General features: G+C 39.5%; 1 protein-coding gene across 1 annotated transcript; it reads right to left on the bottom strand.

The window, feature by feature from the left end:
* Positions 1–3,863: 3,863 nt before the first annotated feature.
* On the bottom strand, positions 3,864–25,045 carry sp100.1 (SP110 nuclear antigen, tandem duplicate 1). The gene is made up of 16 exons (XM_056453434.1): positions 24,924–25,045; positions 24,570–24,740; positions 21,483–21,660; positions 21,186–21,383; positions 20,933–21,052; positions 18,954–19,087; positions 12,302–12,358; positions 12,176–12,224; positions 11,877–12,089; positions 11,632–11,771; positions 11,452–11,520; positions 7,756–7,880; positions 7,563–7,671; positions 7,343–7,417; positions 4,954–5,097; positions 3,864–4,783 (listed from the first exon to the last, which is right to left on the bottom strand). The coding sequence occupies exons 2-16, from the start codon at positions 24,726–24,728 to the stop codon at positions 4,703–4,705; spliced, it is 1,851 nt and encodes a 616-aa protein (XP_056309409.1). The 5' UTR covers positions 24,729–24,740; positions 24,924–25,045; the 3' UTR covers positions 3,864–4,702.
* Between the last annotated feature and the right edge of the window lie 1,005 nt (positions 25,046–26,050).

The raw sequence follows: 26,050 nt of genomic DNA, 5'->3' as shown, positions 1-26,050 counted from the left end.
CAATGCTATCAAATATGGTAACAAGTATATAGTTTTTGAAAGTTCTGACAGTTCGTAAGTACGTTATTATAAACAATGTGAAAAATGTAACAATCTAAATGTAAAGTTTTAAAGGTTTTATATATCTTTACATATAAGATTTTAATGAATTTAAAACTGTAGTTATTTTTCTTAATTTGTCATGACAACTGCCAAATTTATTGGAAAAAATGCCTTACAATGTTTAAGAGGTGTTAAATAAACAGTAGCATAGTGTAGGATACATTGTGATTATTTCTGGTCTTTCTTTGGAGCTGTTAAAACCACCATATCAAACCTGTAGCTCTTTTATGAAATGGAAGCAAATCACATTTTAAATTGCAATTTTGATCAGATAAATCACAATTAGATATTTTCTCCAAATCATGCAGGCATATTTACAGCTGCAAAATTTTAAAACATCATTCATTCATTTTCTTTTTAGCTCAATCCCTTTATTAATCTGGGGTTGCCACAGTGGAATGAACCGCCAACTCATCCAGCATGTTTTACACAGCAGATGCACTTCCAGCTGCAACCCAACACTGGGAAACATCCATACACACTCATTCACACACATACATTTAGGACGATTTAGCCAACTCAATTAACCTATAGTGCATGTCTTTGGCCACCGTGACGCCTTTAAAAACATAAAAAATAGTAAATAGAGATGGGGCTGTTCTAATCTCTAACGGCAAGTAGTTCCACAGTCAAGGACATACTCCTGCAAAAACTCGATCCCCTCCTTGAAGCGGAAGCTGCGACCATTTTTTTTCATAGTGACGCAGTTTCTAGAGAAACGGAATATTACATGAGAAAACAGTGGCCGTGAATTGTTTTTTCTACTGCGAGCTGAAAGGATGTAGTAAAGTACAGTAGGCATTTCATTCAGAAAGATCGGGAAAAGGGTTTGGGGAAAGTTATTACATTCAAATAGACACCTCCTTTTCTCCATTTCTGTTTGTTGGCAAAACTGACAGTAGAAGCAGCATGGTAAAATATATTAACCTCCTAAGACATACTTAATCTGACAATTTAACTGAAAAAAAAATACACAGGAAGTGCATTTTCAGATTTCAATTAAAGATTACAAGGGCGTATTTTTTAATGACACACACAGATTAATTGTTCACCACAAAACTAGCAATGTAAGCTAACAAAATCACATGGTTAGTTTTGATTTCATTTGTACTTTAACTTTTCGATTTTTTTACTGTGATGTAGTAATAATTTGTACCTTTGTGTAAAGCTGCTTTGGAAATGTTAATTATTGTAAAAAGTGCTATACGAATAAGCTTGAATTGAACAGAACTGAATATATAAGTTATAAATCTTTTCTACATTATGGATTTTCATTCATTCATTCATTTCGGCTTAGTCCCTTTATTAAACTGTGGTCGCCACAGCGGAATGAACCACCAACTTATCCAGCATATGTTTTATGCAGCGGATGCCCTTCCAGCTGCAACCCATCTCTGGGAAACATCCATACACACTCATACACTACAGACAATTTAGCTAACCCAATTCACCAGTACCATATGTCTTTATCTATATTTGTCTTTATCTGTGCGGAGCACCCGGAGGAAACCCACGCGAACGCGGGGAGAACATGCAAACTCCACACAGAAACGCCAACTGACCCAGCCGAGGCTCGAACCAGCGACCTTCTTGCTGTGAGGCGACAGCACTACCTACTGCGTCGCCCATTATAGGTTTTGTTATCGTAAAAAAGTCTTGCACTAAATATATCTATCATGAATTTACTCAGAAAATTATCAAAATAACATTGTGTAAAGTTCTGGATAGTATGCCCCAGTATGTTGTACAGTACATGTACAGTGTGTTGTTGTTTTTGAATATAGTAGTGTTTAGTGTTTTTCGCACAGGTTACAACTAAAAACATGGTAGCTAGTGGTATTGTGCATGTTAAAAAAACGGTAAAGCTAATCGGTCTAAAATTATGGTTACTAAACCAAGCTATTTAGTTACTGCATACACGTGCGTGAGGGAGTGTGTGCCTGCCTTGAAACGCTTCTCCGGCAACAGGTTGTGGTCTCTCAGTTGTGTCAGGAATATGTTTGGTTGATCAATGCACGAAATATCCGTCTTCTTCTGGTTTAAGAAAGACAGCAACTCCGTATCCGTTAGAAACTCAATTTGGCTGTTGACTTCCGTGAATTCAAAGATCTAGAACATAATGCGTTAAAAACAATCAATTCAAACAACTTTACAACAGCACAAAGATTGTTTAATCGTCTAAAAATATAGCAATGAAACATAGCAATGCACACAAATACATAGCGACTGTAACTGTGGTGTTTGCTAGCATAAAATGCATTATTTTTCATACCAGTCAATGACCGAGCAGAATGGAGGATTTTGTATATTTTTGGCTTGACAAAAGCCGGGCAGAGTCAGTTGTTGTTATTGTTTCCAAATCTCCCGCTTGAATTGAGCAGATCTCGCTCATACTGCGACAGTTCGCGGAAGTGATAAATCGAAAGTGAATGGAACCGGTTTTAAAATTGAGTAGGACGTTTGATTCAGTTCAGCTAATCGACTCACTAGAACAGTTTTTGGCCCCCAAGGTACGTAGCCTATGTATTTGTTTGTTAACTTCATATGTTTCATTCATGTTTTAGCATCACCTTTTGCATGCAAATGTTTTTGTACGTTTTTATAAAGTTTTCTACTAGAAGATGTACAATTTGTTTCCATAAATAACCTTATTGCTTATCTTTTTAGTTTCTGAATTATTTGTTATAAAAAGATATTTTACACAAAACCTAAACTTGACATAGTAACAGTAACAGTAGTACTGTATTTGTTCACTTTGACTGTAAACACTGCATATTTTATAGAGAAAAATATATTATATATTTACCTATATGTTTGCAGTTAAACTGGTAAAAGAAGCAATAGTAATAACTAGTAATAATAATAATAACTATCCAATCAGTTCGCTTATTGTTATAGGTAAGCTACACTTAAGTTTATTTTTACATAATTGTAATGCCATCTTAAATATTCTGTATTTTGTGGACAATGCCTTAAAGCATCCTTGAACGTCAAGATTGAGTGAAAAAGATGTCTATTTAACAAAATAATCTTTGGGTTACTTGCTTATCTCCCAGAATGGCTCTTTTAAAGAGTGAATTATGAGAATGGCAGTTTAAAATATTAAAACTGAAGAAAAAACAAAAACGTAAGATTATCCGAGTCAATGTAAGTCACATGGAACTATGTTTGAGAGTGTTGAAGTATGTGCCTCAAGCTTGAATTGATTTGGTGTAAACAATGTTGCTGTTTGTACTGCCATTGAGCTTCTCTATGTCCAACCACTTCAGAGGTAGCCTTTTGCATTTGACCAGCTTGTTTTCACTGTGAAAACACTCAACCCTTATGAAATGAGAATCTCAGGTTTCACACTCCATGGTTCAGATCTTACCTCTCACGCATTTACTTCAGGGTGTCTTGGAGGGTTGAGGTGTCCAAGTTGCAACATCTAGACACTGGGGTGGCTCCGGGCTCCGTTTCTGGACCACTTTTCTTCTCCAGGGCATGCATGCATCCATCCATCCATCCATCCATCCATCCATCCATCCATCCATCCATCCATCCATCCATCCATCTATCTATCCATCTATCTATCTATCTAGACATTTGAAGCGCTTATCAAAGATCCTTATTCAGTGTTTTACTAAAATAAACAAAAGAAATAAAATAAACAAAAAGAACCAACACATTGAAGTGACAGAACAGCAAACTACTATAATAAATTAAAATCATCTATATTTTTGCACAAAGCATGTTTATTTATTAAAAAAAACAATCCAAATGATTAAAAAACTAAATCATTCCGCAACATTAAAAATCTATTAAAAATCAATATTAAAAGGTGAATAAAGACTGAATCAAATCTGAAATCCTTGAGCTGAATAACAACATTGCTGTCTATTGTAGAACTGCCTATTACCAATGAAACTAATTTAAATTACATAATAAAAATTTACTTTTAGAGCTGCTTCACAACAAAATCTGAACTGTCTCCATGGCTGAGTTTTTATTTCTTTAAAGTGCTCTAGATACGTGACTGGATTTAACACTCGACTGATCCTCCCCCTTCCCTAAATCCAAATGATAGTGTTTTCAAAAGCAAACGAGAAGAGAAAAGCACATAGCAGCTGCATATTTTAGTATGATTTAACATTATTATTATAATTTTTTACCTGTTTTCTGTATGATATCATCCAAGGCTAGCTACCAAGCAAACTGACCTCACCTGAAAAGTCATCCATATGGAGATAGCCGGGGCTATCACAGACATATTTAAGTTGTTTTTGTGCTATTTATTTGTATGCCAATTATTTTATTAACATGATATTAAATTGTATTAAATAATTTTTTCCCAGTTTGGCAAAAATGTAGCTGAGGGCTTGTATTCCCAATGAGCCAGGGTTGCAAAAAGTAGTGCACTTTGAGCTACAGTATATGAATAAAATATTTAGGAGCTAATAATATATGTTTCTCTAGGACGATTACTCAAGTGGTTTTCAAATTGGTAACATGTAACTTTTTCAGGTACTCTTTACACCTCACTTACATTATAATGGGATAAATTGAACATTGAAAGCTACTTAAAGCTCCACTTATTTGAACAATTTGGGAAAGAAAGCTGTTATTGGATAAAGAAGATTTTCTGGATCTCCTCCTCAAATATTTCCTTCAGTTTGGCACCCAATTGACCAAACTCATTGTCCTTCAGAGAGCAAAAGAGAACAAATACACACCAGAATCAAAACACTGGAGAATTAAACATACTCTCATCATATTAATTATTCATGAATCATTAATAATGTCCTTGTATAATTCAAAAGTACTTTTTTGGTGATGTATTTATTGTGTTTCATGTGTTCTAATGATTCTTACCTGATTAAATTTCTCGCAGTTGCTGAAAATGAGCCGAAAGTCAGAGACGAACTCTCCAAACTTCAGATACTTGTTATCTTCCAACTTCGACTTTATTCTGTCCAGCCACATTGGCTGAGAAATGAACTCAGAGTATCTGTCCACCTGGAGATACATTAGTTTATTTTGATCAATTTCTTTAAAATAAATAAATAATAATAATGTACATTTCTTCAACCTAATGTTACAGACAACATTACATATAATTTTATGCATGTTTATGCCAACCAGGGCTTGACATTAACTTTTTTGATCACCAGCCACTGTGGCTAGTAGTTTTCCAACGTTACTAGCCACTCGCCATTTTCACTAGCCAAAATGTTGTTGTTGAAAAAATATATTTTACATGCATAAATTTGACATTGGCATGCTAAAATGACTTGATTTAAATGATGTGTTATGTCCACATGCCTCCTTAACTTTTTTTTTCATCTCATATGACTGTTTAGGACTCAACACTTAGGATTTATCTTTTATTTTTAATAAATACATTTTAATTCAATAAAATGTTATTGTAAAGGGTGATAATTAAACCAAATTAACAAAAATAACTGCAAGCAAAAGAAAGCAGGTGAAAAACATTCTGTGTGGAATAGTGAAAGAATGATCGCGCACACATGGTTAACGTTAGGCCCAGTAATAATCTGTTCAAAGAATGGTAAAAACGAAAGCGGCAACAGCTGCTGCATTAAAAAAATCTGGAGATCTCTTGAAAGCAACAGGACTGTGGGAGCATGAGCACCGCTTTTTTCCAATCTATTTCAAAGAGAAACAATTGCATTAGTTGCGTTTTCAGGCACGGTTGCTTCGCGCAAGGAAACGGGAGCATTTAAGCATTCACGTGCATCACGTCACGTGCATCACTCATGTCAGTGAGCGAGGATTGCCTATTCGCCTGTGTCTCACCATGCGCCTGATCGTCCTCTCATTCGGTATTCATCTGTTTTCTTTTGTTCGCACGAACACTTATCAATCATGCTGCTTCTTGATTCTGAGAGCACATTTGCTCACATATTGACAAACTCTAATTCTAAAATTCTAATCTTTAGGGACTATGAAGTAGCAGAGAGTATGTAAGAGCCCAACACAGGAATGCATTGAAGCAATGCAGTTAAACACGAGCATATTACTCTACTCTCAACCCTAACCCCAAGTAATAACAACACACATTTAATATTAATTTACACAGTGGCAAAAGTTTAACTATTTTAAAAACTGACCGCGCAGCGTGTGTGAGGAACAGCTGATGGTAGCCATAGTAACATCACGAGGATCACGAGCACAAAACGTATTTAAATCGGTAAAGGAAGAAGCAAGCATCACAATTTTAAAGTGGTTTTGGACTCAATATGTCAATAGTCCATAAAGATTTAACCTGAGAAATACAGTACAAGCACTGATCTATAATAGATAAGGGACTGCAAGCCGTGTGGGCCGATTACAACTTAGAACACACAATTAAACACATATTTTGCAAACAACACAAAATGAGGCAACAATTTTAATTACATTTATATGTTATGGTCCAGAGGGAGAAGAAACTGGTCTATAGGAACTGTAACAGTTACTGACAAAGCCCCTGTCAAAGTCTGACAAAGTACCATACATAATAGTCTCTGCTGCTTCCTTCAATAGTAAACGGCTGATGAGTGCCGTGGTGCAGCTTAGGTTATTGTATCAAAAATCAGAAAATGACAGGAACAAACACAGCACTAGGTTGGCTATACTGTGGTGTTGTTGTGAAAATGATCTTTAACCCTTTATTCCCCAGAGCCGAATCTCCATCTGTCAGTGATCGTCATCTTCGCATCATGATCAGTCCCCAGCGCTCCACTAGTGTCTGAAGTCAAATGCATGTTCACATTTTACCAGATCTGGAACTTCATATTTGGTGATGTACGGTGTCGACATCGACGCGTTCAAGCAAAAGATCCGAACCCAACTCGAAAGGTTTTAAACAGATTTAAACCTCAGCTGGATGTTTTCATTCACTTAGAGCTGTTACACACTGCATGGAAGCTAATTTTCAAAAAACCCTAATAGGGGCTCTTTAAATCAGTGTAGATTCTCATTGGCTGACAATGTTTTATTTATTCATCCACTGAAAGAAAACATGATATTGATATTGCTACTTGGGTTGACGACTGGACTCTGCCATTCTTTTATTTTTAGAATCATACTTTAGAATTGTATATTTGTATCATCTTTATTTCCTAATTTATTTTGTACTACTTTATTTTTATTATTATTTATTTATTGTTATTATTGTATTGATTTGAATTAAACTAAGATATGAGAGGAGAGGGATACAGACATTAGTAACACCTAAAACACAGCAGGACAAACTCACATTTGGGCGTGGATCCTCTACAAACACCCTCTGGATATCCTCCTTGTACATACATAACAGCAGGTAGTGGCACTGCTACAGAAGACAAACAACACACATACACAACATTAGGCTTATAACTGATTCGAGCACTATAAGGCAACATTTAAGGGCTGTTCACCAACAGTGTAAATATCCAAAACCAAAAGAATGGTTATAGTTATAGAGTATGTGTGTTTACCAGTATATATTGAGATACTGGAGCATCAAAAGCTTCCTGTTCAGTCATGTTACTGGAAACACGCCACTGTTGACTGGTTTTTAACACGCAATAGGTGCAAATCCATTTCCTGTGTTAAAATACAGAAGGATGAGTATACACATGTGCTTTGCAGTCTTAATGATTTTATTTAGTGAATCTGTTTCTCACTTACCCAGAGCCTTCAGGTACAGCTGGTAGGTGACAGTCTGAATGAAAAGCCCGTGGACATTCATCACAACACGACAGATCTTGCCCACAGCGACAGGCATAACACACATCATCGTTGTTCTGGTCCATCTAGTCATAGAACATGATACATAAGGGATAATTTACTTCCAAGTGGTTGTTTTTACAGTATTGTTATACAGTAAAGGTTTAGGTTAATCTGTTGTATTAGACTAAAGGGCTTTATTTATTGTTTAAGATTTAAGCTATAACAATTTAAGCTATAAAGATTTATTAGCACTTTAATCAAATGAAGAAGTTCACGGTGAAATAAATTGTAGTAAGAAAAATATCTTAATACAGCCTACACTATCCTACTTTTTTATTGCAGTATGTTATTCAGTCTAAAGACATACAAACATAAACACACACATAAACACACACAGATATATAAAAGGGTTGTCAACGTTAACACGTAATGCATGCAATTAATCTCAAAAGGTTAATGTGTTACAATTTTTTAGGCAATTAATCACTTGATAGAGTTTGAAACCAGCTTCTTGCCGTCATTGCAGCCAAATTATTCGTTCTTATCCCAAAATCGAAAGCGATGTCATCCTTCTGACAATATTTGGATTTTAACCGAAATAAAAAGTGCCAGTTTAGATGAGCCAATATGCAAAATCTGCAGCAGAAAGATCCCTGTGACACTAATCTGTTGTGATCACCACAATGGGAAAGTCCCAGAGTAAAATGAGAAAATATGATACACCGGTGTTTTGGAATATGGAAAACTTTCAACCCAGGCTCATTCTGAAAACGTAGTCCAGTGGACGTTTCTGGAGACCGCGAAATACATCCCGGGAGGTACGTATTTTTCAGCATTTGTTTTCGTGAATCCACGAGAGGCCGCTGTGTGCGCTTTTTCGTATCTCAAATGTCTCTCGCGAGTGCCCTTGTGAAAACTCACCAGAGGCTGCTGTCGAACGACCGTCTGTCTGACTGACTGAATGATTGACTGTGTGACCGGCCAATCGACTGACCAACCCTCCTCCTTCCCTAAACCCAACCAATTTTACCGATTGACCCGCCAAACCACTTACTTCCCTAAACCCAACCAACAATTTACAAAAACCATCCAGAAAAAGAAAAGCCCTCGTCTGATTTTTACCACGTTTTTGGATTTTACCACATTCTCACCCTGTTATGAACTTGTTCATAATTTTTTTTTGGATTCTGTTTTTGTCTTACCTGATTTCTGGAACCGTTCTTCCCCGGACTCGAACCTATCTCAAGTCCGCCGATGTACACGACAAGCTAACTGGACAAACTGGCTGCAGTGGGAAAGCCCTCCACACGGAGGTAAGCGGTCAGCCGGTAAGCGCAAAAAGGAACAGCATTATACTGCCCCGTAGCGTTCGCTTAAAATATGAAATGCAGCCATACTGACCTCCAGCTACATAATTCGCGATCTCCAGAAACGTCCATGGGACTACGTTTTCTATAGCATTTACTGGAGACCACTGGACATCAATATAAGTAGGCCTAACCAAAACTACCTCGAGTTAAGCAGTGCAGCTAACCGATGACAACAGAAATCTGAACTTTTACTTTCAAATAATAAGTTACAAGAATATTAAGACAATAGCCTAAAATGAAAGGTTTTCTTTAAACTAGATGTCATGCATCTGTAGCTTTGTTGGCCTAAGACTTAAGCACATTATATAATTAATCAGTCTCTTTATTAAAAACAAATGGAAAATATGTACTAAAAACAACAAGAAAAAGTTTTATGTTTAATCTGGCTTCCCTTGGCACCAAGCACAGCTTGAACTGTTTTGTTCTAATTGTTTGGACATTTTCTAAAATAATGTGCTGTTTATTATTAGACTTCTTTTAGTACTTTCCAGAGTTCTTCTTTAAGCTTAGAGTGTAATATCTTTCTTTCTGTCCAGGTCCTCATACCGCCTCTGTAATATTCATGGCTGTCTGTATTTCATCATCTGTTTTCAAATTATCTCTGCAATTAGTGGATCATTATCATGCTAAAAATGAAAACTATTACGACAAAACTCCTTTCCAGAAAGAATGACATAATAGATTAAAACCTGTTTGCACTTTTCAACATTCACAATTCCATCAGTTTAGACAATATCATTTTTTTTGTTTTTTGTTTGTTTAGACAACTACTTGAATGAATCAAAAACTGAAGTGCTAGTGTTTGGCCCTCCAAGTGTCTGTGAATCTACAATTCAACAATTAGGTTTGTTTAAGCCTAAGGTCCACAGTCGCGCAAAAAGTCTTGGAGTTATTTTTTGAGACTGAGGTAAAGTTTGACAAGAAAATAAATTCAGTAATCAAAAGTGGTTTCTATCAATTAAGGAATATTGCCAAATTAAAGCCTTTTCTGTCTTTTAAGGAATTGGAAATCATCATCAATGTTTCAAAATGCAGCTGCTAGTCTTTTAGCTGCTAGAGCTAGTATCTCACCAGTTTTATCATCCGTTCACTGGCTCCCAGTCCAATTTAGGATTCAATACAAGTTATTGTTATTTGTTTTTAAAGGTTTGAATGGTCCTGAAAGGTTTGAATGGCACCTACTTAGATTGGTGAGCTTCTTCACTGGCACACTTCATTGAGGCCAGTCAGGTTTTCTTTTTTTTCTTTTTCTTTTTTCTTTTTCTGACAGCTATAATAATAATCTTTTTGATCTGGTTCTCAAAGGAGTAGCTCTAGATGTTGCTTGATCCTCACATTGTTCACGGTCATATTAATTTATAAATGCCTATTTATCCATTTATCTATCATAAATGTAATTGTAAAAGTTCAAATGAAAAAAATGGGTCATTTTCTGCTAAAGTCATATATAATTAATAGTGGCTCACTTGTGTTGCCTTCCATTTGAATCACATCTAAATGAATTAAATCCGCTACACAAAAGTTGCCGTGGCTGGTGTGAACTAACTGTAAGCGGGATAGAGTTGTCTGACTGATCCCAAAATATAGTGAATTACAGTAGTACAATCTAGAAGTAATGAAAGCAATTTCAAAGTTTTTTCTAGATAAAATAGGTTTGACTGTTTAGAGGCGAAGCTGAAAAAGCAGAATTTGACCACTGCGCTAATCTGTTTATCAAATCTCTAGCCATCATCAAAGATATCACCCAGATTTTTTACCCAAAGCTTCACAGAAATACTTAATTTACCTAGATTTACTTTTTGTGTCCTACTTTTTGGTGTCTAGAAAGTTCAAAGACAACCAGGCTTTTAAATCCGATAGGCAAGACATAAGAGTCTCCAACCCACTTGAATTTGGTTTTAAGGGAAGGTAAATTTGAGTGTCATCTGCATAACAGTGGAAAGACAGAACATGTTTTCTAAAAATAGAACCCAGGGAAAGCATATATAAGAAAAAAAGAATAGAGGCTAAAGTAGATCCCTGGTGAACACCACATGACAAAAAGGCCTGAGATGAATGTTCACCAATGGTGACTTTAAAACTGTGATTGGAAAGAAAAGATTTACACCCATCCAGGGCACTTCCTTTTATCCCTACACAACACCTGAATTATGTGCATTCCTGATAATACCCCCACAGTAGTAACTGTATTGCACAATTAATGCAAGATTCTGCTTAATTTAATTTAATTTAACATTAATATAATCTTTATGATGACTGACTGCAAGATGAAGATGATTCTTACCAGGTCTTTTGGACCAGGGCTGCATTTCACACATTCACACAGAAGAGAATGAATCTGCAGGATCTTTTTCTGAAAATGACCAACATTAGCCAGCATTATAATCATAGTTTATCTCTCTCTTGTCTCATTATACAGTATAGGTATCATTATATACTTGTATCGTTCTCTTCCACTGGTTACCTTGCATAAAAAGTTGAGAGTTTTTCCATGGCACAGTATATCTCTTTTCCAGAGTCCATCGGTGAGAGTGGGTTCCTCCTTTACAAATTCCTCCGGAGTGAACCAGCGTACTTCAGTCCGTATACTCTTCCCACGCCTCCCTACATGAAAAATAAACATACACTCCTCACATTCAAGCCTCTGACACAAACATGACAACTGCATGCAGAGTTGTGTGTGTGTGTGCATTCAGTGCAGAAACCCACCTGTGGCAAACCTGTCTTTGTACAGAGTCCCAGTGAGTGAGACGCAGGTGACTGGTAAAGCTGGAGCCTGGAAAACAGTCAGATCTGCCATCTCATCTTCCTCCTCATCACCAACTCTACTTCTAATCTGTGATCCTCCTCCTGAGCTCCTGCTCTCCTCCTGGAAGTCTTCAGCATCACTTTCCTCTTCTGAACTGGCGGTAGTTTCTGAATCTTGAGGAATAAAACACGCAGCTGCATTCAGACAGACAGGAGAGACTGAGTGTGAATGAATGTGAAGGATAGAGACTCGCTCTCACTTGGACTGGAGCTCTCCGATGAACTGATGCAAAACAGCTTTGTCTTGTTCTGCAGGATTGAACATAGTGATATGATGAATGTCAAAGGAAAAACACAACCTGATCATACAGAGAAAGACAAATTACTTTTTGGACACATTTCCTCTTTCTTCTCTCCATCGGTGGACACTGAAGATGATTCTCCTGAAAGAATGAGAAAGGAAATGATGTCAGATCATACACATACAAGTAATCGCTGTTTTTAATGTAGCTAGTCATGTGGTAATGTTAAAATCTCAAATGAACAACAACATAACATATTGCAGTGTCTCATTGTTTATTTAACTGAGAAAGAAAAGATTTAAGGTTACAATGTGTTAAAACAGACAAAGCCCAGACTTCATTCTGAATGATATAACAAAACTTGTTTTACATGACTTGTTATATGTTCCGTACATCTGTTGCTTTATATCTATACTTTTCCTACTACCTCCTATTATGCTTTGAGTTAATCTTGTGACTTGTAAAATTGCTTATCTTGTTCAAAGTTTTTCTGAAGAATGCCATAAAAACATTTATAAAAATAAAGGGACATTATTTTCTCTCCTCAAACAAAGAGCATCAAAAGCAAACTTTAAAAAAGTGCAAAAGTTCATTCATTTCCATGAGGGGTCCACGAAGAGTGAGACCACCTAAACAAATTAAACAATTCAGGACTTGGAGCAAAGGTGACTTTTTTCTCACATCAAGAATGAAAACAGTAGTGGATTTACAGATATTAATATGAAATAATAGCTCTTGAAGGTAATTTGTGCATGTGAACTCATTCATTCATTTTCTTTTCGACTTAGTCCCTTTATTACTCTGGGGTCACCACAGCAGAATGAACTGCCAACTCATCCAGCATGTTTTATGCAGCAGATGCCCTTTCAGCTGCAACCCATCACTGGGAAACATCCATATACTCTCATTCACACATATACATTATGGACAATTTAGCTTACCCAATTCACCTATTGTCATGGATTGGTCAGGCTCTCACGACCCCCACTCACGAAGATCACCATCACCTGACTTCTAATGAGCACACAGCTGCATCACATTCACGAGCACCAGATAAAAGCACAGCACTCCAGTCGCTCATTGTCCGGGCTCGTCTCGACGAAAGCGGACAACTGAGCGACCACCCAGCGTAGTCATCCTCAGCTAAAACAAACGATTTACTTACCTGTTCTCTTTGTATTCCTCCTAGTCTTCCTGGTCCTCCCGAATCGTCCTGTCTTCCAGTCCTTCCAAGTCTGTGTCATCCTCTGTCAGCTGTATCTGGTGTGTGCTGTCCATCCTCGTGTATTCCTGTTACCCAGCCACGGAGGAAAAGACCCCAACATCATTCCTGATCCTCCTGGCTATCCTTCATGTGCTCCTTGTTGTCATTTAATAAACACCCTAACGTTTCCTTACCTCTGTCTCCTGTCCGCTTCATAACAGAAGCCCGGACCCATAACGACGACAACATGAGCACCCCCGATCACCTTCAAGAGCTGGTGGACCAGTTGAAGCGGATTCTACAGCCACCAGCTCCACTTTCCAACGCACCACCAGCACCGAGCACTTCCGCCTCCACAGTTTCTTCTTCGGCCCTTCCTTCCAGTCCCATGGCCCGACCAGCGCCCTACTCAGGCGGAGCGGGGGAGTGCAATGGTTTTCTGTTACAATGTTCCCTCATATTCGAAATGCAACCTTCTCTATATCCCACAGATAAGTCGAAGATCGCCTACATCGTATCTCTACTCTCTGGACCTGCACTTAAATGGGCTGAGACGATCTGGAACCAAGCCGGGCCGGTCATGAATTCCATCACTACCTTCACGGAGTATTTCAAAGAGGTGTTTGGACGTTCTGATGGGGAAGTAGCCGCTGGAGAGCAGCTGTATCATCTAAAGCAAGGTACTCTATCTACACAGGAATATGCTCTCCGGTTTCGCACTCTAGCAGCTGCAAGTGGATGGAATGAGAGATCGTTGTTGACCACGTACCGGCTCGGCTTGGAACCCACTCTCCGAATCCAACTGGCCACATTAGATGATACAATGGGTCTGGAGAGATTCATCCAACATTCTCTCCGATGTTCCGATCGTCTCCGTTCCTATCAACAGGACACCATCCCCCCCCTCGTCTGCACTCCTCCAATCGCCTGAGTCAACAGCCTCTCCAGAACCAGAACCCATGATAATAGAGTCTGGAAGACTGACATCAGCGGAACGACAGAGGAGGCTGACCCGGGGTCTGTGTCTATACTGCGGTGTCAGTGGACACACCCGTATGGAGTGTCCCCTTCGTCCCATTCGGACTTCAGTGAGTGTATTCAGTACGAATATTGAACAATGTAAACCACTTACTACCACCGTACAAATAACTACTGCCTCTATTTCTCTCCTTGTCACAGCCCTCATCGACTCCGGGTCAGCAGGGAACTTCATCTCCCAATCCCTCTGTCGTCAACTCCACCTCCGTACTGAGGCGTCCTCGCATATATACCAGATACAACCGATAACCCAGTGCACTCGATCTTCGACCCGTATCCATCGACAATGCGAAGACATCCTTCTTCAAGTGGGGTTGTTACATCAAGAGAGGATTCAATTTCTGGTTCTGGAGGGTGCAAATATGGACATCATTCTAGGGCGCCCGTGGCTGGTGAAGCACGATCCCATCATCTCTTGGGGCACAGGAGAGATAAAGAAATGGGGATCTGGATGTACACCTGCCTGTTTTCCAAATCTCCCTCTTCAAGGTCGGAACCCCATTTCTTTGTTTGCAACATCGGTCGAGAGCCCTCCTGAGAAGCAGTCTATCCACATTCCTAAGGAGTACAGCTCCTTTCATGATGTCTTCTGCCCCAAGAGAGCTTCCCAGCTACCGCCGCATCGGCCATGGGACTGCGCGATCGACCTAGTTCCAGATGCCCAGTTGCCAAGAGGTAGGATCTACCCGCTCTCGCTTCCAGAGAATCAGGCAATGGAAGATTACATAAGGGAGGCTCTGAGTCAGGGGTACATACGTCACTCAAAATCACCAGCCGCCTCAAGCTTCTTCTTTGTGGCCAAGAAGGACGGAGGGCTGCGTCCATGCATCGACTACAGGGTCCTAAATAACGGTACAGTAAAATACCGATATCCCCTTCCTCTGGTACCAGCCGCTTTGGAACAGCTCCGAGAAGCTAAAGTCTTCACTAAATTGGACCTCCGCAGCGCGTATAATCTGATAAGAATACGTGAGGGGGACCAATGGAAGACAGCATTCGTGACCCCTACTGGCCACTATGAATATGAGGTCATGCCTTACGGTCTGGTCAACGCCCCCTCCGTATTCCAAAACTTCATTCATGAAGTCCTCCGGGAGTTTCTTCACCACTGTGTAATAGTGTACATAGATGACATCCTCATTTACTCCCGGAGTGAGGCCGAACATCGCCAACACGTTGCGGAGGTCCTACACACATTGAGAGAACATCACCTCTACCTCAAAGCGGAGAAATGCTCATTCCACCAGAAGTCGATTCATTTCTTGGGATACATCATTGACCAAACCGGTATACGTATGGATGGGAAGAAAATTGAGGCTGTTCTATCCTGGTCAGAACCCACTTCCATTAAGGAGCTCCAGAGGTTTCTTGGGTTTGCTAACTTTTATAGACGGTTTATCAAGGACTACAGCAGGATTACATCACCTCTCACTAATCTCCTCAAGGGTAAACCCAAAGGACTGGAGTGGACCAAAGAAGCAGCCGCAGCCTTCCGCCTTCTTAAGAAGGAGTTCACAAGGGCCCCACTCCTGACTCATCCTGACCCAAATCTTCCTTTCGTGGTGGAAGTGGACGCATCCACCACCGGCGTCGGGGCAGTATTATCTCAACATCATGATACACCGCCCCGACTGCATCCCTGTGCCTATTTCTCTCGGAAGTTGAGCCCGGCGGAGCAGAATTACAGCATAGGAGACAGGGAGCTTCTAGCAATCAAGCTAGCCTTGGAGGAGTGGCGTCACTGGTTGGAGGGAGCCAAACATCCGTTCCAGGTGATCACAGATCACAAAAACCTCCAATACATCAAAGAGGCCAAGAGACTATGTCCACGTCAAGCCAGATGGTCACTTTTCTTCTCACGTTTTGATTTCTCCATTTCCTATCGTCCAGGACCCAAGAATCTAAGAGCAGACGCTCTCTCTCGTTTACACGAGCATCACGATCATGAAGAACTCCCAACGAAGATTCTTCCCGAACACATCTCCATTTGTCCGATCACCTGGAACGCTCCTCCAGTCGTTGCCACTCCGGAAGCCCCTGCTCCGCCGGGATGCCCTCCTCATCGGCAGTTCATACCACCTGAACACCGGGTAGATCTGATCCACTCCTTACATACCTCGCTAGGCACTGGACATCCAGGGATCAACAATACTCTCTCGCTAGTATCCCAACGATTCTGGTGGCCAAACATGGCAAGGGATGTGAGGCAATATGTTCAGGGCTGTAAGGACTGTGCCCAATCCAAGAGCCCACGTCATCTACCCGCTGGAAAGCTCCATCCCTTGCCGATTCCGAACCGTCCCTGGTCACACCTAGGAGTGGACTTTATCACTGACCTCCCTTCGTCAGAAGGTAATACCTGTATTCTAGTCATAGTAGATAGATTCTCAAAGTTTGTCAAACTAATCCCTCTGAAAGGTCTTCCCACAGCCTTTGAAACTGCCGACAATATCTTTAATCAAGTCTTCAGGTCATTTGGTATTCCAGAAGATATTGTGTCGGACAGAGGTCCACAGTTCATCTCACGTCTATGGAAAGCCTTCTTCAAGCTCCTAGGTGTGGCCGTCAGCCTCTCTTCTGGATATCATCCCCAAACCAACGGGCAGACAGAGAGGAAGATTCAGGAGGTGGGACGGTTCCTGAGGACCTTCTGCAGTGGTCACCAGAACTCCTGGAGCCAGTATTTGGGCTGGGCAGAATATGCCCAAAATTCACTGCGGCAACCCTCCACCGGACTCAAAGCCATTCCAGTGCGTCCTGGGCTTCCAACCACCGCTCTTTCCCTGGGATGGCGAACCATCTGATGTCCCCGCAGTGGATCACTGGTTCCGGGAGAGCGAGAGAGTCTGGGACGAGGCTCATCAACATCTGCAGAGGGCAGTCCGTCGAAGCAAGGTACCGCCGATAGGAGAAGGTCTGAAGAACCCAGATACACACCCGGACAAAAGGTGTGGCTATCCACCCGGGACATACGCATGCGACTGCCCTCTCGCAAGTTAAGTCCCCGATTTGTTGGTCCCTTCACCATCGTGGAACAGGTTAACCCCGTCACCTACAAACTACAATTACCCTCTCACTACCGTATTCACCCTACATTCCACGTATCACTCCTGAAACCCTATCACGATCCTGTTCTTCCCTCCACAGAGCCTGACCACGAAGAGGAACCCCCTCCTCCACTGCTCCTAGAAGAAGGAGCCGTCTACGCAGTTGAAGGAGATCTTGCGTTCCCGACGTCGTGGTGGCCAGTTGGAGTACCTGGTGGACTGGGAAGGGTACGGCCCCGAAGAAAGGACATGGGTTCCCAGAGCTGATATTCTCGATCCTAGTCTCATGGTGGAGTTTCATGAGAGCCACCCTGAGTTCCCAGCGCCTAGAGGCAGAGGGAGACCACCACGGCGTCGGAGGTGTCGGCCCTCAGGAGCGGGCCCTGGGGAGGGGGGTACTGTCATGGATTGGTCAGGCTCTCACGACCCCCACTCACGAAGATCACCATCACCTGACTTCTAATGAGCACACAGCTGCATCACATTCACGAGCACCAGATAAAAGCACAGCACTCCAGTCGCTCATTGTCCGGGCTCGTCTCGACGAAAGCGGACAACTGAGCGACCACCCAGCGTAGTCATCCTCAGCTAAAACAAACGATTTACTTACCTGTTCTCTTTGTATTCCTCCTAGTCTTCCTGGTCCTCCCGAATCGTCCTGTCTTCCAGTCCTTCCAAGTCTGTGTCATCCTCTGTCAGCTGTATCTGGTGTGTGCTGTCCATCCTCGTGTATTCCTGTTACCCAGCCACGGAGGAAAAGACCCCAACATCATTCCTGATCCTCCTGGCTATCCTTCATGTGCTCCTTGTTGTCATTTAATAAACACCCTAACGTTTCCTTACCTCTGTCTCCTGTCCGCTTCATAACACCTATACCGCATGTTTCTGAACTTGTGGGGGAAACCGGAGCACCCAGAGGAAACCCACGCGAACACAGGGAGAACATGCAAACTCCACACAGAAATGCCAACTGGGGCTTGAACCAGCAACTTTCTTGCTGTGAGGGGATTGTGCTACCCACTGCGCCACCGTGCTGCCCCTTGCATGTGAACTGAACTACATATATTTATGTTTACATATACTCTATATTAGGTATGGTAAAAAAATGGATAGCAAAATATTCTCAGTGACATTTTAGAAATGGACTTTTCTTTTAGATCCAGATATATATTACATTACAGATTCTTCCTACACAACATTTATTTTTGGCAAACTGCATTTTAATATGGAATACAAATTGACTCAAAACAGTAGAATGATCTAATACAAACCTATCTATATATTGCATAGACATTTTTTTTATCAAAACAGTTAACTTAAAAAAAATTAAACTTCTAAATAGAAAGAAACTAAACCGAGCACGTCAAGTAAACCAACCCAGGACAACATGGTGAATCATTTAATAAAGATCTCATGGTTTCTCAGTCTGTGTGTCTGCACGATTTACCTCGATGAGTTTTTTAAGTGGTGTATCTCTGCAGCGGATGCTAACTTTCCAGTTTTTGCTCTTTTCCTTCCCTGCAAACTTTTCAAACTCAGATGGGGAGAACCAGAGTCCCCGAGCCAAAATACATTTCTCTCCTAGAGAAGAAATGGACAGCATGCATTCAGACAAGAGGAACAACAATACAGCTAGCTAACGGTTCAGTTCATACCATGATTTTAAAGTCATGGTTTCAGCATGGTTTTGTATACACTATGGTCAGTAAAAATAAGCACACTGTCAAATAAAAATAAAGATCTATCTACAAACAAAAGTACAAATGAACACAATATAGCAAAGATACTAAAATAAACCTTGCTTTTCAGATACCTAACAGCAGTTTTCATGTAAAGCAACTGAAGAATATAATCAAATATAACACTGCATACTGTATATAAAAAATTTTTAAGTTACAACAGCTATTCAGTCATTTCATTATCTTCTGTTGTTTGATTAATAATAAATACACAGACAGTAGGAATAAGATATTTTCTGAAACTGGAACATTACAGGCAATACATAATTTCTTGAATGTTTACATTCTAAGGTAACACTGATTGAATTCTCGTCAAGTGGGACGTTTTTACATAAGTATAAGACATAATTGAGTTTTATCAATTAGAAGCAAGACAAAATAAGCAATATATACAGTTAGGTCCATAAATATTGAGAAATCAATGTTTCTAACATTTTGTCTCTATACACCAACACGATGGATTTTAAATTAAACAAACTGTCAGCTTTAATTTAAGAGTATTTACAACCAAATCAGGTGAATGGTGTAGGAATTACAACAGTTTGCATATGTGCCTCCCACTTGTAAAGGGTCCAAAATTAATTAGACAATTGGCTTCTAAGCTGTTCCATGGCCAGATGTGTGTTATTTCCTAATTATCCCAATTATAATGAGCAGACAAAAGGTCCAGAGTTCATTTAAGTGCTACTTGCATTTGTAATCTGTTACTGTCAACTCTCAAGATGAGATCCAAAGAGCTGTCACTATCAGTTAAGCAAGCCATCATTAGGCTGGGAAAAAAAACATCAGATAGATAGTTAAAAACATCAGGCGTGGCCAAAACAACTGTTTGGAACATTCTTAAAAAGAAGGAACGCACCAGTGAGCTCAGCAACACCAAAAGACCCGGAAGACCACAGAAAAAACTGTGGTGGACGACCAAAGAATTCTTTCCCTGGTGAAGAAAACACCCTTCACAACAATTGGCCAGATCAAGAACACTCTCCAGGAGGTAGGTGTATGTGTGTCAGAGTCAACAATCAAGAGAAGACTACATCAGAGTGAATACAGAGGGTTCACCACAAGATGTAAACCATTGGTGAGCCTCAAAAACAGAAAGGCCAGATTAGAGCTCAAAAAAGCCTATGGACAGATGAGATTAAGATCTAAAAGATATTGAGCATGTATTTCACTTGGTAAAGACAAAACTGAAGGGAAAATGCCCCAAGAACAAGCAGGAACTGAAGACAGCTGCTGTGGCAGAGCACTACCAGGGATGAAACTCAGCGTCTGGTGAAGTCTACGCGTTCTAGACTTGGATGTGCAACCAAGTATTAAAAAGTGAAAGTCTGATTTATGATTATTATTCTGTCATATACTTTGGACTCTTAACAAGTGGGAGGCACATACGCAAACTGTTGTAATTCCTACAGCGTTCGCCTGATTTGGATGCAAATACCCCCAAATTAAAGCTGACAGTCTGCAGTTGAAGCACATCTTGATTTATTTCATTTAATTTCAAAACCATTGTGTTGGGTGTATAGAGCCAAAAATGATAGAATTGTGTCGATGTCCAAATATTTATGGACCTAACTGTATATGCATATTGAACTGCGGAGGTTGTATTGTGGCATCCCTAAAAAGTATGATATAAACACACTGTTATAAATTTTGTAGCAACTAGAGCAAAAACACAAAGACGGTGAACCTTTAGGCAGTTTGTCCCGATAGAGAGTGCCTTCTTTATCCCCACATTTTACAGGCAACTGGGTTTTATAAATAGGAAACATCCAAATCTCCTGATTGTCTCCTTTCTTTACAGGAGATGCTGAAAAAGAGAGAGGAGACACAGGTTACAAAATGTTTGTTTCTGTCACAGATATAAAAGCAATTGTGACATTTAGGAACAGGACATTAAGCACCAGCAAACACAGAGAACCCTTGAGACCACAAAGACTCACAGAATGAGGGTTTCTTGGCTGGTTTCTTGCGAGTCGGAGTGGAAGCAGAAGACGGACCTGGATCACCACTATCCTCACTACTTTTGCCATCTCTATTTCTCTTTCTTGTGTTTTTCCTCTGCTTCGCTTTCTTCATTATTCCTTCACTCTCTTTTGTCAGTGTCTCAGCATCTGGAGGCTCCTCTGAGAAACTGATGACTAGATCAAAGAATAGAAAAAAACCACACAGAGTAAAAAATCTTGATCCAAAATTCTGTAAGTGCCTCTATGATTTTTATAACAATCAAATGCAGTGACCAGCATCTGGCATCTGGTTTTTGAGCAGGCATAGCGTGGGGTACTTCTGCACGATATGATCTTTAAACACACAGCGCCAGAATTTATGCATGTGCTGAGATCTCTCTTTCTCCAGCCAGTCCAGAACCTCATAGACTCCTTTCTGCTTCTGATCTCGTTTGTGCATCTTTTTCACTTTCTACAGAGAAAAACAGAGAGGGAAATGTGACCAGATGTTATTAAGTTCTTACAATAACACAAGAATAAACTGATGCTAACAAATACTAATATCATGGTACTTCACAGCTTTGGGTGGGTTAAATTTTGGTGTTTTGAAGTATTTATTGCTCACCAAATCTGCATTTATGACACAGGACAAAACAATAAGGTTTTTCAATTATTTCAATTTCATTCATTCATTCATTCATTCATTTTCTTTTCGGCTTAGTCCTTTTATTAATCTGGGGTCACCACAGAGGAATGAACCGCCAACTTATCCAGCACATGTTTTACGCAGCGGATGCCCTTCCAGCTGCAACCCATCTCTGGGAAACATCCATACACACACACTACGGACAATTTAGCCTACCCAATTCACCTGTACCACATGTCTTTGGACTGTGGGGGAAACCCACATGCGTGAGGCCAGCAAACATGATGTATAGCATTCAGTTAGAATAAACAGTGTCCATAATTATACTTTTTTTATAGATAAAGGCCTATGGTTCTGCATACACCAAACAAAGACTTTATCTTGCTGGAGTTTATAGCCGTTTGACTTTACTTTCCACTCTGTAGGTCTATTGGAGACATTCATAAATATTCCTAGCCAATCTAATAAATGTTGGAGAGACACTCACAACATAAACGTGCTAAATCGCACTTCAGCAGCATTTATTTGGGAGCGCACAAGAAAATCTGCACTTGAGGAGAGTATATTTGAGGGCGTGCAAGAAGTTTTGTGCACGAACAGAGGAAATCAGCACGCAAGCAGAGATTCACATGCTTGTATTACATAAATCCGATGTAATACTTGTAATACTGCGCTCACGACATTTGTCATTGAAATAACGCTGTAGGTAGTTGGTAAATCTGTGCAAAAACTTGCCGCCACAGCTGGAAAAAATCCTAGAGGAAACACTGTAACCTATATTCAAGAATGCAGGTAATTGTTTTCCATAACTTTTCCAAAACTTTGAGGGTTTTTCTGTTTTCCCAAAACTTTTCCAGGCCTGGAAAATGCCATGTCAAAATTTCATGACTTTTCCAGGTTTTTCATGACCGTATGAACCCTGTGTAGTGCAAAAAACATGGTAGTGCAACTGTAAATATGCAAAAGCATAATATTCACGGTTCCCACTCTTTGGACACCAAATTCAAGGACTTTTTAAATCACTAATACATTTAAATCGAGCAGCTTTGTAATTCACACCCTCAGCATATATAGCTCCATGAAAGTTCTTCATGTACTTAACACTTTACTTGACACTTGTGAATACAAAATATTGACATTAAAATGTCATGATGATGTTTTGAATGTCATTGTTAAAAATGTTGACCTTTTTAAACAACCACTTTTAAAGTCATGTTCAAAGAACCTTAATACAAGGCTTTAATCCAGGCAACATTCAAATGCGGTTTCTGAAGTATTGATAAAATGCATTATTTGTTCTTGTTAATGTATAAGACTAAAATTTAACATATTTAAATTAAGACTTTTTTTGTTCAGCTTTTAAAATAACTCCATAAACTTTCAATTCATGCACTGTCAAGGACCTGTGATTGCTTTAATGTACTTTCCAGGCCTTTCTTGAATTCATATGTCTGAAAATCAAGAACTTTCAAGTACCTTCAAGAAGCGTGGAAACACTGAGTATTATTATGGTTCATTGACTAAACAATTGTATCTCCATAGTAGATGGCCCAAAGGAGCATGGTGTTTAAAACAGATTGATATAGCTTTTACATAATCCAAATATGGTATTAGAAAGATTTGTTAGTGCCAGCAATAATATAAATAAATATAAAATAAAGAGTTACTCAATAAATCAACTTTAATGCAGTGTTTCTCAACCACGTTTCTGGAGGACCACCAACACTGCATGTTTTGGAAGTCTTCTTTGTTTGTCACACCCATTGCAGGTCATTCAGTCTTTGCTAATAAGCTGGTGAACTGAATCAGGTGTGTTTGGTTAAGGAGACATGGATAATGTGCAGAGCTGGTGGTTCCCCAGGAACGTGGTTGAGAAACACATCTTTAATGTACTGTGGTTGTATTTTTGCAAGAATATTTTTAATGAAATGTTTTGTTTGTTCTTTATTCCTGTGGAAATGCCCAAATACATGGTGTTACTGCAGTGGTTAAGTGTGCAAACACAGTATTACTATGGTTCCATATAAACTAATATTGCCATAGTCAACATACAGTATAGATAAAATAACCTTGGCAGTCAAATGTTTTATTAGTGCCAATTAATGCCCAAATGTAGTAGTATTTTAAAAAAAATATGTCAAAGGTTTTTTATTCTGTGGCTGGGTTCTCTGGGTTTGCTGGTGCTTGATGAAGTCAAAATTGGAAAATATTCATTGAATCATTCCTTTTCCTACAGCTTAATCCCTTTATTCATCAGGGGTCACCACAGCGTAATGAACCACCAACTCATCCAGCATATGTTTACACAGCGGATGCCCTACCAGCAGCAACCCAGTACTGGAAAGCTGTGGCTGACTCTCCTAATAATATTACTGTGGTGCCATTTTAAAACAAGCACTGGTATTTTCATACATGATCAATATGGCCTTTTAGTAAAGTAACAGTAGCAGGGTTTTGTTTGTGTCAGCAATAATGTTAATTGATATAAAAGATTATTATCTGTAACGTATCTAACAAAACCATCGATTCACAACAGGCAAAACAAAAACAAATGTAATATTATACAGTTTCATCAAGGTATAAGTAGTATAACTGTGGCTATACAAATTGTAATACAGCAGTCAGAAAGTATGGCTACTAAACGTTCACTATAATAAAACCAATGCTAATTTTTGATAAGGGGTCCGAACTGCGTGTGAGGGTGGGCGTGTGAGTGAGGGTGGGCGTGTTCCTGCCTCAAACAGCGGCTCCGGCAACAGGTCGTAGTCTCTCAGCTGTGAGAGGAAAATGTGCGGTTGCTCAATGCACGAAATCTCCGTCTTTTTGCGGTGGAAAAATGACAACAACTGTTGATTCGTTAGAAAGTCCAACTCCATTTGGTCAATGACTCCCATGAATTCACCGATCTGAAATACGACATGAAAACTTTTTAATAACTTTGCCTGCGGCATGAAGACAGTCTACAACACACCAGATACAGTTCGGCATAATTACGAAGCCTTGTCCAACGCATCGCCATGAAGAATAGGCCGAAAGTTGAACTATACAGAGGTCTAAAAGCAATATTTGCTTATTTAACTCGTACGTACCTGTTAAAGTCTGAGCTGTACGCCGGATTTGTGTATTTTTGGCTTGACAAAAGCCGTACAGAGTCAATTGTTGTTGTTTCCAAATCTCCCGCCTGAATGAAGCAAATCTTAATTATACGGGACAGTTCGCGGGAAGTGATGAAGCGAAAGCGAAAGTTAACCCTTAGTTCACACTCAGTCCTGCTAATCGGCTTATAAAAACGACAGAATGCATTTTTTCGGATTTTAACTTTTGGCTTAAAAGGATTTAAGGTAAATACTATTGGTAAAATCAAAAGTAGGATATAAAGTCGCATGGCTATTAAAGCTAGTGCTTCTTTGTTCCACCAGAGGGCGCGATTTATCCATTAAAAATATTGAGATATGCTAGTGAAACCTGAACAGCAGCACATACAGTGAAACTTTTACTATTAACCGTTGTAAAATATATAAAAATTAAACTTACATCATGTTTGCTGTCAAAATATTGTTATAATGAAGCAATAAGAAAAAAATATGGCAACAACAAAAACTGGAAAGTAATTACTGGTTTTTAAGTTACTGTTATAAAACAGAGATGTCCAAACTAGGGTCTGTGGGCCAAAGTTGGCCCATGGCAACCTTTGATTTGGCCCACCATTCCATCTGAGAAGAGAGTGAGAGATCAGAGATCGTCATTTCTAATTTAGTGTAACTTCTTGTTAAGCTAACTGAAATTAAATGTTTTAATTCAAAAACTGTGGAAATGAAAAACATTTTCAAATGAATCAGATTTTGAAAAAATATACAAATACTGTCACTCGACGCATAAAGGACAATACAGGAGATATTAGTGAGCAAACGAAGGCAAAAACAGGTGCGCTCGACTAGTGTAAATCCATTCTGTTACAAATGGGATTTTTTTTAACTGTAAAAAGTTCCTTATAAAATTAAAAGATAAATACTGCATTAGTTAAAATAAAGCAATGTGTTTAAGTTATTTTTAAATATTAAATAAATTAGGAAATTCCCCATGGCAAACTTAATGTAATAGAGTTTGGTATATTTACCTTTGGCCCACCACACTCAATCAAGTTTGGTTTTTGGCCCTTCATAAGCAAAAGTTTGGGCACCCCTGTTATAAGACATGTACAAGAGTTTACGTTGTA

This window comes from Danio aesculapii, chromosome 3 (assembly GCF_903798145.1).
Source record: "Danio aesculapii chromosome 3, fDanAes4.1, whole genome shotgun sequence".
NCBI lineage: Eukaryota > Metazoa > Chordata > Actinopteri > Cypriniformes > Danionidae > Danio > Danio aesculapii.
Note: the sequence above shows the minus strand (reverse complement) of the source record. Positions and strands in the feature narration are given on the sequence as shown.

Bases quoted from the DNA above. Each gene is read 5' to 3' on its own strand.
- sp100.1 (XM_056453434.1), bottom strand. From the start codon at position 24,728: ATGGGAGTCATTGACCAAATGGAGTTGGACTTTCTAACGAATCAACAG. The intron at 21,384-21,482 runs GTCACTGCATTT...TCTTTGATCTAG, and splicing joins AAACCAGATGCCAGATGCTG to TCATCAGTTTCTCAGAGGAG. The intron at 12,090-12,175 runs GTGAGAGCGAGT...TTATTCCTCAAG, and splicing joins ATCGGAGAGCTCCAGTCCAA to ATTCAGAAACTACCGCCAGT.